Consider the following 12,387-nt stretch of genomic DNA (forward strand, 5'->3'; position numbering starts at 1 on the left):
AGACTTTTCAGGAATAAAATTCAGAGTCCGTTTTATTGGAGCAACATGCAAGATGCCCTTTAACTGCACCAGTGCAGAAAACCCGTGTTCGTAAACCTGATAAATAAAGATTAGTGCAGAAGACAATCCTTGTTAGATTATTCAGACAAGGGTATTTGGAGCGGGCTGTCAGATGTATCGCAGCAGTTCAACTGAATCGAAGAAAGGAGATCATTTAGCAAGATTGTTCTTGAACAGACCCTTATCGTCACTTGCCGTCATAGACAGAGGGTGGGCCTCTGTCCAATCAGCGTACACCAAATGGCCCTCTAACCAATCCAATCCAGATACGCTATTGAACCGACCCAGCCTATCGTCCAATCAACAATGCTGCTGCTTGCGGGCCAGAATCCCTCTTCAACCTTCTGCTTTCTGGAGGGGCACCTTCAACCAACTCCGCGGTGCACTGGCAGCGGCTTCTTTAGTTGTAAAGAACAAGAGGAAATAAGACTTTTACACAGACACAATGTCCTTCCTGACGGTCAGCAGGTTAGCACCCAAACTGCTCAATTCAAAGGTAAGAGAACTAGGAACGGCCTCGATGCCACTTTGTCAAAACTGTGCACGGTACCTTGGGAGCTAACGATAGATTAGCCGGCTAACGACGTAATGGCAAACTAGTCAATGCTAGCTAGCATAGCATAGCTAACCGCATTGTGAAATGCTGTTGAGTAAGAGCGTGGCAGGTAATTGCTAAAACAATGTGAATGTTTTAGAGAATAGCCCGCATTTCTCATTGTTTTTTATAGGGACGTTGAAACGTTTGAGTTGAATTGTTTGTGAATTTGTGTCTTGCTAGCTAACGTTAGCATAGGAACCGTTGCCATTTGTTGGCCTGGTATGTCAACGCCTGACATGTTTCTTGAACCAGTGGTGACTAGACCTCGTTAACGTGGTGATACGGCTTCTCTTGTCCAGTTTCTTTGTTATTAACAAAGATAATAATTCATTCTGATCCGTTACAGATACGATGTGATTGCTTTTAGACCTAGCTTCAACTTTGTGTTTCCTCACCACCGTCGTTGACCTTCACGTTAAGATTTCAGCCAATTATCTAATGACACCTCACTTGATGAAGTCCAGAAATATTTTGTATGATCTCCAAAATGTAAAAGATAAATAGTACTATGGAAACGAGCGTTTACTGTATTCTGACATCTAACACCGGCTAAAACGTGTAATCTCCGTTGGCAGATTTTAGCATTTTAGCATGTGATTAGAACACGGGAATTACTTTAATAGTAATGTCATAATTATAACACCTGGCTTCGTATATGCTTTGGCCAGGCCACCTGCCAGTAATTAAGTAAACTGCCCTCCATGCTGACCCAACCTACTGTCTTACTCCACTGACCTCCCAGCCCAGTCTATGTACACTTAATGACCCTCATATCAATTTCTGTCATACATCACTGAAGAACTTTCAACAACCTACCCCCTACCCCAACTCCCAAGCAAGCAATCAATGCCTAAATGGCGTCCTGTACAGACTTGAGGGGGGTTATGTCCCTGTTGTTAGTCTAGTAAGTAGAAATATGTTGAAATAACCTGTATGACTCAAAATTTCCTACTTATCATTTGTAATCTTTGTGGAAATGGTGATTCAGCTAATGCGTAATATTATATTTTGTTTGAGGTTTTAAAGATTAATATAGAAAAAATGCAGTATTTCTTAAGTGTAACTATTAACGTGTCCTTAACAGACTCAAGGTGTGTGTGTGTTTGCTACAACCATGTTTCCCCTTCAAGCCAGGTTTTATGTTTATTTTTGTTTACTTAACCAAATAAGTCAATAATGAATTCATTATTTAGTGTAATCAGATCTTTCTGGGTTGACTCCAATACCCTTTGGTCCAGTGTAGTTACATTAACCTTTCTCCCAGGCAGGAAGCTGACGATGACTGAGTGAAACTGGCGCTCTATATTTAAGACCCTGAGCTGTTACGTAATCCCTCAGCTGTGTAGTGTGTTTGTAGTGACGTAAGATCCTACCTTTTGTTTCGGAGAGCCCTGTCAGTCCTTTATCCACTCTCACCAGTTGTGGTTGTGGGAAGGGGATCCCGTTTGGGAACAGAGCCAGCTGTCCCTTGTCCCCCAGACTCCTCCCTCTCCCATTGATGATTTTAATAAGATGACAGAGGAGTCCTGTTTCAGTGGTGAGCACCAGCCGGCTCAACTTCTCACTACTGTCACTGAGCTTCCAACAAGATTACTAGCCGCCAAACACTTTCATAATAAGAGCCAGTAGTTTTTTAATCTCTCCTACATCCCCCCTTGTCTTGTCCCAGTTCCAACAACAGTCTGAGGCTGGTTTGTTTGGTTTGTTGGTGTAATAAGTTATATATTTTTTTCCCCTTTAACTTCACATAGCTTATAGCACATAGCTTATCTGTGCAATTTTTTTTTTTTACAATTATGGGAAACTCAAAAGCATGTGACCTCATCAATCAATCGTACATTCTTATATTGTAGATTGGTGATGGTGTGTTAGGTTTTTTTCCTGTTCAATGGAAGCGGAACAATATGTGCTTGAGTGAACGTCTTCATTGTCAATCAATGACGAGACTTCATTTTGTTAAAAGATTGACAGGCATAGTCTTCACGTCTGTAGTTATTCAATGCAGCTTATTGTAGTGATCTGCCCAGTCACCTTATGCACAGGGAAGAATGAAGTCAGTACAGGGAAGGATTAACAGAGATCCTTGATGATTTTCTAGCATTAACCCCAATCATGCCCTGGAGGGTAAATGCTCACAGTCGTAGCTCTGTGTAAAATGATCACATAGAAACTGTATTTACAGTGTGAGGAATTGGTCTGTAGATGCTGCTGACTACTCAAAAATGAGTATTCATGGATGATTGATTTAAAGTCTGCCTTGGCTTACTCAGTCCATAGATGTTAACTGGAGGACCATCAATAAAAGCACTGCAGTTCTCCATGTATGATGTGGTCCAAAGATAATAGGGAGTCAGTTGTCCAGAATATTTTGAGCTGCTGCAAAGTTGTCTCAGTTCAGCAGATATTTAGCAGGCTTGAAGTGCTGCTCTGCCTTTACATTTTTTATTAGGGTTTGTGGTTGTGCCACTAATAATCCAAATCTTATTATTTTTTTGTCTATTCTACAGAATGCCACCTACTTCCTTGTGGCTGCCAGAAATGCCAGCGCATCAACAACAGTAAGTACACTCTGTTCGTATTCAGTGTTGTCAGCCTGCTTCACTTTCTGCGGTTGAAGTGGTAATCTTTGTGCAGCATTTGGAAAAGGCACTGGTTTTAGCTGTGCTGTCGTGGGTATTAATAGAACATGCTGACCGTTGTGAAGCTACAGATCAATGTCTTTCTTGAAATGTTTACATAGAGCCTGTTTAATAAACTCTAGTTCACGCGAGAGGAATGTGTTGCATTTTGACATTAGATGTCTCACTTAAATGTTGTGTTTTCACAGAATCTGAAGGATGTTCTGTCAGACCTTATCCCTAAAGAGCAGACCAGGATCAAGAACTTTAAGCAACAGTATGGCAAAACCAACATAGGACAGGTTACTGTTGACATGGTGAGTAACTCTTGACATGCTGGACAAAATAAACTGGATGTTATATGTGCCAAGGGATCAGAATAGAACGAGAACCATAAATCAGTGAGAAACAAAGCTGCTATATTAATGTAGGAAGGAGATTGTCGGTCTTCAACCATGATTAGATTAGATGAGGAACATTGCCCTCACCCAATCTTGGCCTGCCCAGCCTGATTTACTGTGTCAGGTATCACTGTTCGGTCATCTCCCTCAGAGGTCACAACATGAAGCTGGACTGTTTCCTGCCAGCAGAGACTTTTTAGCTGACTCACTCAAAGCTCTACTGTCCTGCCAACTCGCACTGCTCCCATTTATGCGTGCACACACATACACACCAGTGTAACAACTGCATCATCCTGTTTATCACCTCTGACCTGTGGCTTGTAGCCATGGAGATTATTGGAGTTCTCTAAGATCCTGATGTGGGTCTGTTTCACTTTCTACAACAAGTAAGCAGTCAGATTTGGCCGGTCTAAGTGCATTTTCGTATATCAAAGCATGGTAGTACATACTGATCATTATGTAGGATTCAGGTTATTTCTTCCCGTCTTTGGAAAAGATTGGCAGCCATTGATAACCAAAATTGTGGAGCTTTAGTCAGTCAGAGTAGTCAGTAGATCATGGCTGTGAAGGTCCAGTGTTACATAATTGTTGTTACTGCAAACACGCAGCTGTTTTCAAAAGGTCATGTCTCTGTGTGCTTTTGTTGTCATCCACAGGTCTACGGAGGTATGAGAGGGATGAAGGGTCTGGTGTATGAAACCTCCGTGTTGGATCCCGACGAGGTCGGTATGCCTCAAAAGTGAAAAGTATTGTGATTATTAGAGCGGTAGAGCATTTGAACAGCCCTGATTAGCCTGCCTCACAGGCACTTCCCGTGATTGCTTTCTTACTGAAGCTGAGATCTTTCAGTGCCAGGGTGGGATTACTCTCTTATATCCTGTCAGCAGGCCACCACAGGGAACGAGATATTGAATTATCCAAATTCATTGGTAGTGCGAGAGCTCATGTTGGCAGCTTGTGGACACTCACTTGACGGGACATTTTAGGATAATTTGAATATTTATCTTCACTCTCCCTCTCTCCTTTGATACACAGGGCATCCGCTTCCGGGGCTACAGCATTCCAGAGTGCCAGAAGTTGCTGCCTAAAGCTCCAGGAGGTCAGGAGCCGCTGCCTGAGGGCCTCTTCTGGTTGCTGGTCACAGGACAGGTGCCCACTGAGGAGCAGGTGAGTGGGACAGGAGCACTGGAGCAGCAGAGATTAGTGGACACTAGAGTTATGACGAGGGAGGGCTGTGCAGCTGTTCATTCTCTCCATCCATCTGTCAGTGCCCGTGCTCAGATGCCGCTTGTCTGATTTTGACAGAATCTCTCCACACTGGTTCAGCATTTTCAAAACTGCTTCTTCCCGCAGAATAATAAATGCAGACGAAGGTGACTTATCAGTTTAAAGAGGAACATAATAATGCGTGAGGGGCAACATGATTACTGTTACCTCGTTATAATAATGCAAAGATTAATCACAAAATGTTTGGCAGCAGAATTATGCGATGTTACTTCTTTATGTGACTTAAGAACGGCGGCTTATATAAGTGGAAGCAGAGACAGTCTGTACCTTGAATAGGCATTATATTGCTGCCAGCTATCACCTCGAACAGTGATATGAGGATTGTGTGACTGATAAGCCTCCTCCTTTTAGCTGATCTCAACATTTCAGTGAAGGAATAGCTTTCACCTCTTTACCCTTTGTTCTTTGATATAATTAGCTTAACCCGTATGCTATTGATTCAAAGAAGTCAGCTCAGGAGGATAAGTTAGATCGAAGTTTTTCCTCCTTGACCAAAAGTTTTCATCGTTAGTGGGAAAGTAAAGTTGAAACTAAACCTGTGTACGTGTGTCTGTAGCATGCATGGTCAGCAACTTGTAAAACCTGATGCATAGTTTGCGTTAGACTGTCTCTTTGTCATTTTGACAGACAGGGTCGTCAAAACTGTCAATCTATTGTTACCTGACATTTGAATTGTAATTTTTTGGAAAAAGTTTAGTCACTGATGGAAAATATTTGGTTAACGTGACCCCAGACCTGCTATAGAAAGAGCAGAAAAGGGAATATTTCAGGTCACTTGTATTGTTTCTTGCTTCTGCTCCAGGTGAACTGGGTGTCCAAAGAGTGGGCGAAGAGAGCAGCGCTTCCCTCTCATGTCGTCACCATGCTGGATAACTTCCCCACAAACCTCCACCCCATGTCCCAGTTCAGCGCTTCCATCACAGCCCTGAACAGCGAGAGCAGCTTTGCACGGGCCTACTCTGAGGGTGTCCACAAGTCCAAGTACTGGGAGGTGAGTTTACATCTGCACACACACAGAACCATCATCTTCACAGGCTGGTGGCTAAATGTCCATATTGAAATATGTTGACTGTTAGATGGATTGCCAGTGAGTGCTGTACAGACATTCATGGCCCTAAGATGATCAATCAATTTTACCTCAATCCAACAATGTTGTTTTCTGTTGCGTGAAGAGCGTTACAACCTCACAGGGCTGCTAGCAAAGCTGTAGGATTTTGGCCTGGTTTCATGTATTCTCTCCAAATCCTTTTACCTTTGTTCTCATAGTTTGTCTATGAAGACTCCATGGACTTGATTGCCAAGCTGCCCTGCATTGCTGCCAAGATCTACCGCAACCTGTATCGCGAAGGCAGCAGTATCGGAGCCATCGACTCCAACCTGGACTGGTCCCACAACTTCACCAACATGCTGGGCTACAGCGATGTCCAGTTCACTGAGCTAATGAGGCTCTACCTCACCATCCACAGGTGCAGCTTGAAACGTGCCTATCAGATTATGAACTATCTTTGGTTTTTGAAACGGGATTCTCAGCATTTTTCACAGGATCTGCTTCAGTTTCTAGTCACACTTTGCAGATTTAATGTAAGTTAAACATCAAGCTTGAAGCAGAATTCAGATGAAGCGTTTGAAGAATCCACTTCGAACAGTGGATCTTTTTCTGCCTCCAAGGACTAAGATGATGTTAAGCTTATTTATGGATTTTTACAGAAAAAAGAATCAAAGGGATAACATGTTGACACTTACTTCACTAACCTCGATTCCAAAAAAGTTGGGATGCTGTGTAAACGTGAACAGATAATTTGCTAATCCTCTTTGACAAATGCTCAGATGATAACAGTACAAAGTCAACCTCAACTTCATTGATTTTTGTAAATATCTGCTTATTCTGAATCTGATGCAGCAACACATTTCAAACACGTTTGGACAGGAGCAACTAAAGACTGGGAAAGATGTGGAACGCTCCAAAAACACCTGTTTGGAACATTCCACAGATAAACAGGCTCATTGGTAACAGGTGATAGTATCATGATTGGATGTGAAAGGGACATCCTGGAAAGACTCAGTCGTTCACGAGTGAGGTTCACCGCTTTGTGAACACGTGATTGGTTGAAGCATATTACTACATGGACTCAGGGACACTTTGTGAAACAGCTGTTGTTAAACACAGTTTGTTTGCAAGTGACTGAATTGTGGTTTTATTTCCATTTTACAAAATGTCCCAGCTGCTTTGGAATCAGGGTTTTGTATCAGAAAATAACATTGATAAAGGCATGTAATGTCTGGAATTTCACAAGGAAAAATGAACATTTATCTAACCAGTTTGACTGAAACCTAACACTTGAGTCTAAAATAATGAGCGTGGTGTGACTGGAGGAATCCCGCCTTTAAACCCTGTAGCCTTAGATTCTGTTTCTAAAGCCCCAAAGATGAGCTCAGTGTAAAAATCATTTGGATTTAGACCTTTAAACATTTAGTGTGAGATTGTTCATTAACTCAGAGCACCTTGCTTGAGGGTGCATTGGTCTTGGTTGTTTAGTCATGTCATGTACATGTATGGGCATGTCAGCCAAAGTTCACAGGAGGATCTTCACTAATACAGTCATCTGTGTGCTGCTACTGCTGCTGCTGTTCTACACTGACAACACCTCTGCTGCCCTGAATTGACTGCATACCACACGAGTTCAAATAGGTTCATTTAATAAATACTGGATGTTATTTTACACATCCTGTAAGTTGTTTAGGCATCAAACCTGATCACCAAGCAGAACACGTGCAGTCAAAGTGACACGCTGTCAGAGTAAAGGCATTGTAAGAGCGCTGTAAGTTCTCTCTGGTGAATATTTCACATTCAGACTGCACACGGAGCAGCTCAGGTACTGTTCAGACATGCAGAGGAGGTAAACACTCACTCTTCACACGTTAGTCAGTGATTGGACAGCAGTGTCCAACAAACAGTGTTGTAGTTTAGTCCATGTCGCCATGTCTTGATTTGTAATTATTATTTTTTTGTAATCTTACAGTGACCATGAAGGAGGCAATGTCAGCGCCCACACCAGCCACCTGGTGGGCAGCGCCCTGTCTGACCCATACCTGTCCTTCGCCGCTGCCATGAATGGTCTGGCTGGTCCTCTGCATGGCCTGGCTAACCAGGTTTGTACCAAGCAAACCTTTTTTTTTTTTTCCACCACATTGTCCCATATGGAAGAGATGCAGGTTTGCTGGTTTGAAGGGTTTGTGGAAGGCAGAGTTCACTGGGATCCCTCCAGTGGTCTCCCAATAGGCCTTTTTCACAGAAGACATTTTGACATGTCTCTGCAGGAGAAACACAGGTGTAATAAATCTGATGATGGATGAGTTCCATTTAGCTGCTTCAGTTTTCAGTGCTGGTATTGTGCACACTGGCTAACTGGGACACGAACAGAATGGAGCCATTGTTAATGTTATTAGTACCACCTGTGCTCTTCTTACTATGACAAGGCAAAGTGTCTGTGGTAAAAAGGCCTGTTGAAACAATTTAATGCCAGCTCTTTTCACACAATGTGACATTTCAGGTTTGGTTTTTGTATTTTTTTTATCCTCATTACTGTGACACATGTGAACACAGCAGCTAAACAGCACAGAGGATGAACTGTAAAACTGAACTCAGAGTTGAATGACTGTTCAGTGACGCTCACCCCTGCAGCTCAGGTGTCAAAGCTCCCTGTTCCACCTTCGATTTCACCGTCTGTTTTATTACTAACTAATTGGTTGTATTAGTATTTGTAACTGTATTACTGGTTGTATGATTTGGCTGTATTTTAGAGTCTCGACAGCGTGTCCAAACCACTCCCACCAATGAGTTTTCAGATGAGTGTTTTGGCCCTCATTTAATTCCTAGTTTGCTCACATACTGATGATTTTGACATATTGGCAGAGTTTTATCGTGAAATGACTTCGGGCTTCTTTCAAATGTGATGCCAGTATTCAAAATTCCCAAAACACAAACAGAAGAGAGAGCGTGTGTCAGCCTGTTCACCTGTTTCTGCCACACTCCCCTGCTGTGGTATTTTTTTTTGTTTACACTGTACACTGTTTTGAAGTTCAGTTTCAGCTCATCAACGTGTGCTTTTCTTCTGCGTCTCACAGGAGGTGCTGGTGTGGCTCACTGCCTTGCAGAAGGAAATGGGCGGAGAAGTGTCTGATGAGAGGATGAGAGATTACATCTGGAACACGCTCAAGTCTGGAAGGGTAAAGACACGCCGCTTCAACCAGTTCCAGGCATCATTATGAACTCGTTCTTTGAAGTTTTAATTTCTGGATAAACCTGGTGGGGATGTCAGGACTCGATCCTGCCACACTGCCATTGATTTTTTTTGTTTTGAAGGATGGATTGGCTCCTGGAGCTTTTCAGTCCGTTTTAGTATACGTGAACACAGGAGTCACGCTCAGGGGCACGTTGGCACAGCGATCCCATCAGAGCCCATCTCTCATGGCAGACTGTTGAGGCAGCACATTTCCTGAAACACTTGTATCAGATTACTTCCTGAATGAGAACAAAACAAATTAACTTGAACATAAAATTCAAGTTTAGTGAATTCTTTCTGTTCTTCCTTGCTTGACACAGATTATGTCTTTTTTATTTTTTGACAAACAACTGTTCAAAAAATGTTACACAAAGATGACAAGTGGTTTTAGTTGCAATATCTCAGCACAGTTCAGAAGTTGAGGGACATTTGTCCTCTCTCTCCACAGGTGGTGCCAGGCTATGGCCATGCTGTCCTGAGGAAGACTGACCCACGTTACACCTGCCAGCGTGAGTTTGCCCAGAAGCACCTGCCCAACGACCCCATGTTCAAGTTGGTTTCCCAGCTTTATAAGATTGTGCCCAACGTGCTGCTGGAGCAGGGTAAGGCCAAGAACCCCTGGCCCAATGTTGACGCCCACAGTGGAGTGCTGCTGCAGGTGAGACGCACATGGTGGCTTTTGATCACATATTTGCCATCTTATGTTTGCAAATACAGACCCTGACATGCCTGTCTGTTTCCCCCCCGTCTGTGCAGTACTATGGAATGACTGAGATGAATTACTACACCGTGCTGTTCGGCGTGTCCCGAGCCCTTGGCGTGCTTGCCCAGCAGGTGTGGAGTAGAGCCCTGGGCTTCCCCCTGGAGCGCCCCAAGTCCATGAGCACAGATGGACTGATGACTCTGGTGGGAGCCAAGTCGGGCTGAAAAACCACCTGAAAGGAGCCGGGGGTTAGTGTGAAGGGTGGGAGGAGGTGGAAATATCAAAACGCAGACATAAAGTTGACCCCCTGTCATTTCCAACCCCAGGGATTCAATGGGATTCAAAGAGACAGTACGCTTTTAATGTCATTTCACAAAAGAAGGGCCTTTTTAAATCGTCACACGCTTAGTGTTTACGTGTGTTCAGTCGACCACTCGCACCTTTTCCCCTCATGGCTCCATGCTTGGAACACGAGAGGTGAAAACATGAGACACACATACATGTAACCCATCGTAGGCTCAAACTATGTTCCATTAGAAGTCTGCTAGCATCGCTAAGATTTTCCCCAGTGCAGCGCCTGCGTGTTTGTCATTGGGCACGGCGTCTAAGCTATGAATAGGCAGTGGCATTCAAAGGGAATTGTGGGAGTGAATTATACCTCCTTTGTTTAATGATCTAAAGTTCAACACCTGACTCAACCTTTGCTGCTTTTGGCTCATGCAGTGATTTGTTATATAGGATATCTCCAAGCAAAAGACCTTTCCCCCCAGTTTAGACTCTCAGCTTAGTTTCTTCTATGGAGTTTTCCCAGACATCATCCCACCCAGCCTGTCCCTGCGTTTCACTCCCATTTATGAACACTCCAGTTACAACAAAAAAAAAAAAAAAAAAAAGGTCCTCACAATTAAAATTCACAAGCTGTTCAGGATATACATTCAGAAACACGAAACTCAGTTAAAAGATACTGCCCCTTTAAATCTTTGGTGTCCTCTTCTCCTCCAACATGTAGTTTTTTTTTCTTTTTAATCATGACCTGTATTCCCTCTATGATCAAAATAACTGTTTTGTCCTTAGGGAAATTATTTTCTTCCGCTCCTTTCCGTTTACTGGCTTTACTATTTCTAATGGGTCTCTCTGCTCAAATGGTCTTCAGGTTGATAGAGAATCAAGAATAATGTACAGTGACGGCGATAATTAAGATGTGAGCAAAGGGTGTTGTAATTGGCAGCCTGTAGTAAATCCTTAAGAGCAAGCTTGAATAAAACATGGGATGGGGGTCCGGGGGAGGGGGGGCTTTATGATTGTCAAAGTCCTTTCTCTTATTTGAGTGTATGTTTGTTACTTTATCCCCACAGGAGAGCGCTTTAAACATCCACTACTCCAAAATGAGCACTTGCTTGATTGGATTTCCTAATTCGTAGCGGTAGAACCCTCCCAGATTGATTGTGTCCCTTTTACAGTTTTTTTTGGTGTTGAATATGTATAAAACTATAATCTTTGGGTTCTCATTATGTGGTTTTATTTATACTTTGTGTACATAGGTATATATATGTATAGCTTGAATGTATGAGCTCTGTGCGATCACTTGCTTGTAATAACCACAATGATTACCGTAGTTTACCACCAGCGTCGTGGTGTCCAGTCCCACCGTCGTGTTCAGTCCCGCTGGTCACTGTGAGATTTTTGACAACGAACAAAAAGAAAAGCCGCAGCTATCTTGTACATACACGATTTCTCGCCTATCTCCGTGGGCTTAGCAGGTGCTGTTTTTCAGGTGTTTTCAATGTTTCAAGCTTGCTCTTAAGCGCCGGGTTTGTCAACACTCCATTTTTGTGTAGTTAAAGCTCTTCTGCATCTTCTTTTTTTTTTCTTTCTTTCTTTCAAACCGCTCTCGCTGTGTTAGTCAGTAGTTCACTCAGCTGCTTGAAGCTCTGCTACCACCTTCCTTCTGGCTTCATCGGCCACGTTTGTGTTGCGTGTTGTGTTCTTTCCGTGCGTTGGCTCGAGAGACGTGGTTATTTTGATCGTAGAGGAGCATGAAGGTCGTACATGATAACTGGGAGAATTCATTGCAGATGGATTCATCAGAGAAACTCTTGGGGGATGGGGCTGGATGGGTCAAATGGGCAAGAAAAGCTTTGAAGAGCAAATATTGGAAAACCTAACAAAAAGAGAAAAATAATAAAGGTTTTTATTAACACTTTCTTGGTCTGGTTTTGTTCATAGTGTAGAAAATCACCTGTAGAAGAAAGCAAACCACCTGCTTTGTAATTATCAGGTACTTCTAAAAAATGAAATCTAGAGCTGAACACAAAAACCCCTGAAGAGCGAGGTCAGCGTCCGCTCAGCTGATGGATGATTCTTCTTCTCTGGATTTTATGAGAATTCCTGTCATGTCTGTAATGTGAGGATGACAGCCGAGGACAACCCTTCTGTT

At 42.9% G+C, this 12,387-nt stretch overlaps 1 protein-coding gene across 1 annotated transcript; it reads left to right on the forward strand.

Annotated features, from left to right (window-relative positions):
* Positions 1–378: 378 nt before the first annotated feature.
* cs (citrate synthase) lies at positions 379–12,150 on the forward strand. The gene is made up of 11 exons (XM_076740270.1): positions 379–556; positions 3,166–3,216; positions 3,486–3,593; positions 4,334–4,399; positions 4,713–4,844; positions 5,767–5,955; positions 6,231–6,430; positions 7,985–8,114; positions 9,090–9,191; positions 9,696–9,905; positions 10,004–12,150. Exons 1-11 carry the CDS (start codon positions 506–508, stop codon positions 10,172–10,174), a joined length of 1,410 nt encoding a protein of 469 aa, XP_076596385.1. The 5' UTR covers positions 379–505; the 3' UTR covers positions 10,175–12,150.
* Positions 12,151–12,387: the final 237 nt, after the last annotated feature.

Source organism: Chaetodon auriga, chromosome 10, assembly GCF_051107435.1.
Source record: "Chaetodon auriga isolate fChaAug3 chromosome 10, fChaAug3.hap1, whole genome shotgun sequence".
NCBI classification, from domain to species: Eukaryota; Metazoa; Chordata; class Actinopteri; order Chaetodontiformes; family Chaetodontidae; genus Chaetodon; species Chaetodon auriga.

Excerpts from the sequence above, each read along its gene's own strand:
- cs (XM_076740270.1), top strand. The coding sequence starts at position 506 with ATGTCCTTCCTGACGGTCAGCAGGTTAGCACCCAAACTGCTCAATTCA. Across the intron at positions 3,217-3,485 it reads ATGCCAGCGCATCAACAACA|AATCTGAAGGATGTTCTGTC; the intron begins GTAAGTACACTC and ends GTGTTTTCACAG. Across the intron at positions 3,594-4,333 it reads GACAGGTTACTGTTGACATG|GTCTACGGAGGTATGAGAGG; the intron begins GTGAGTAACTCT and ends TGTCATCCACAG.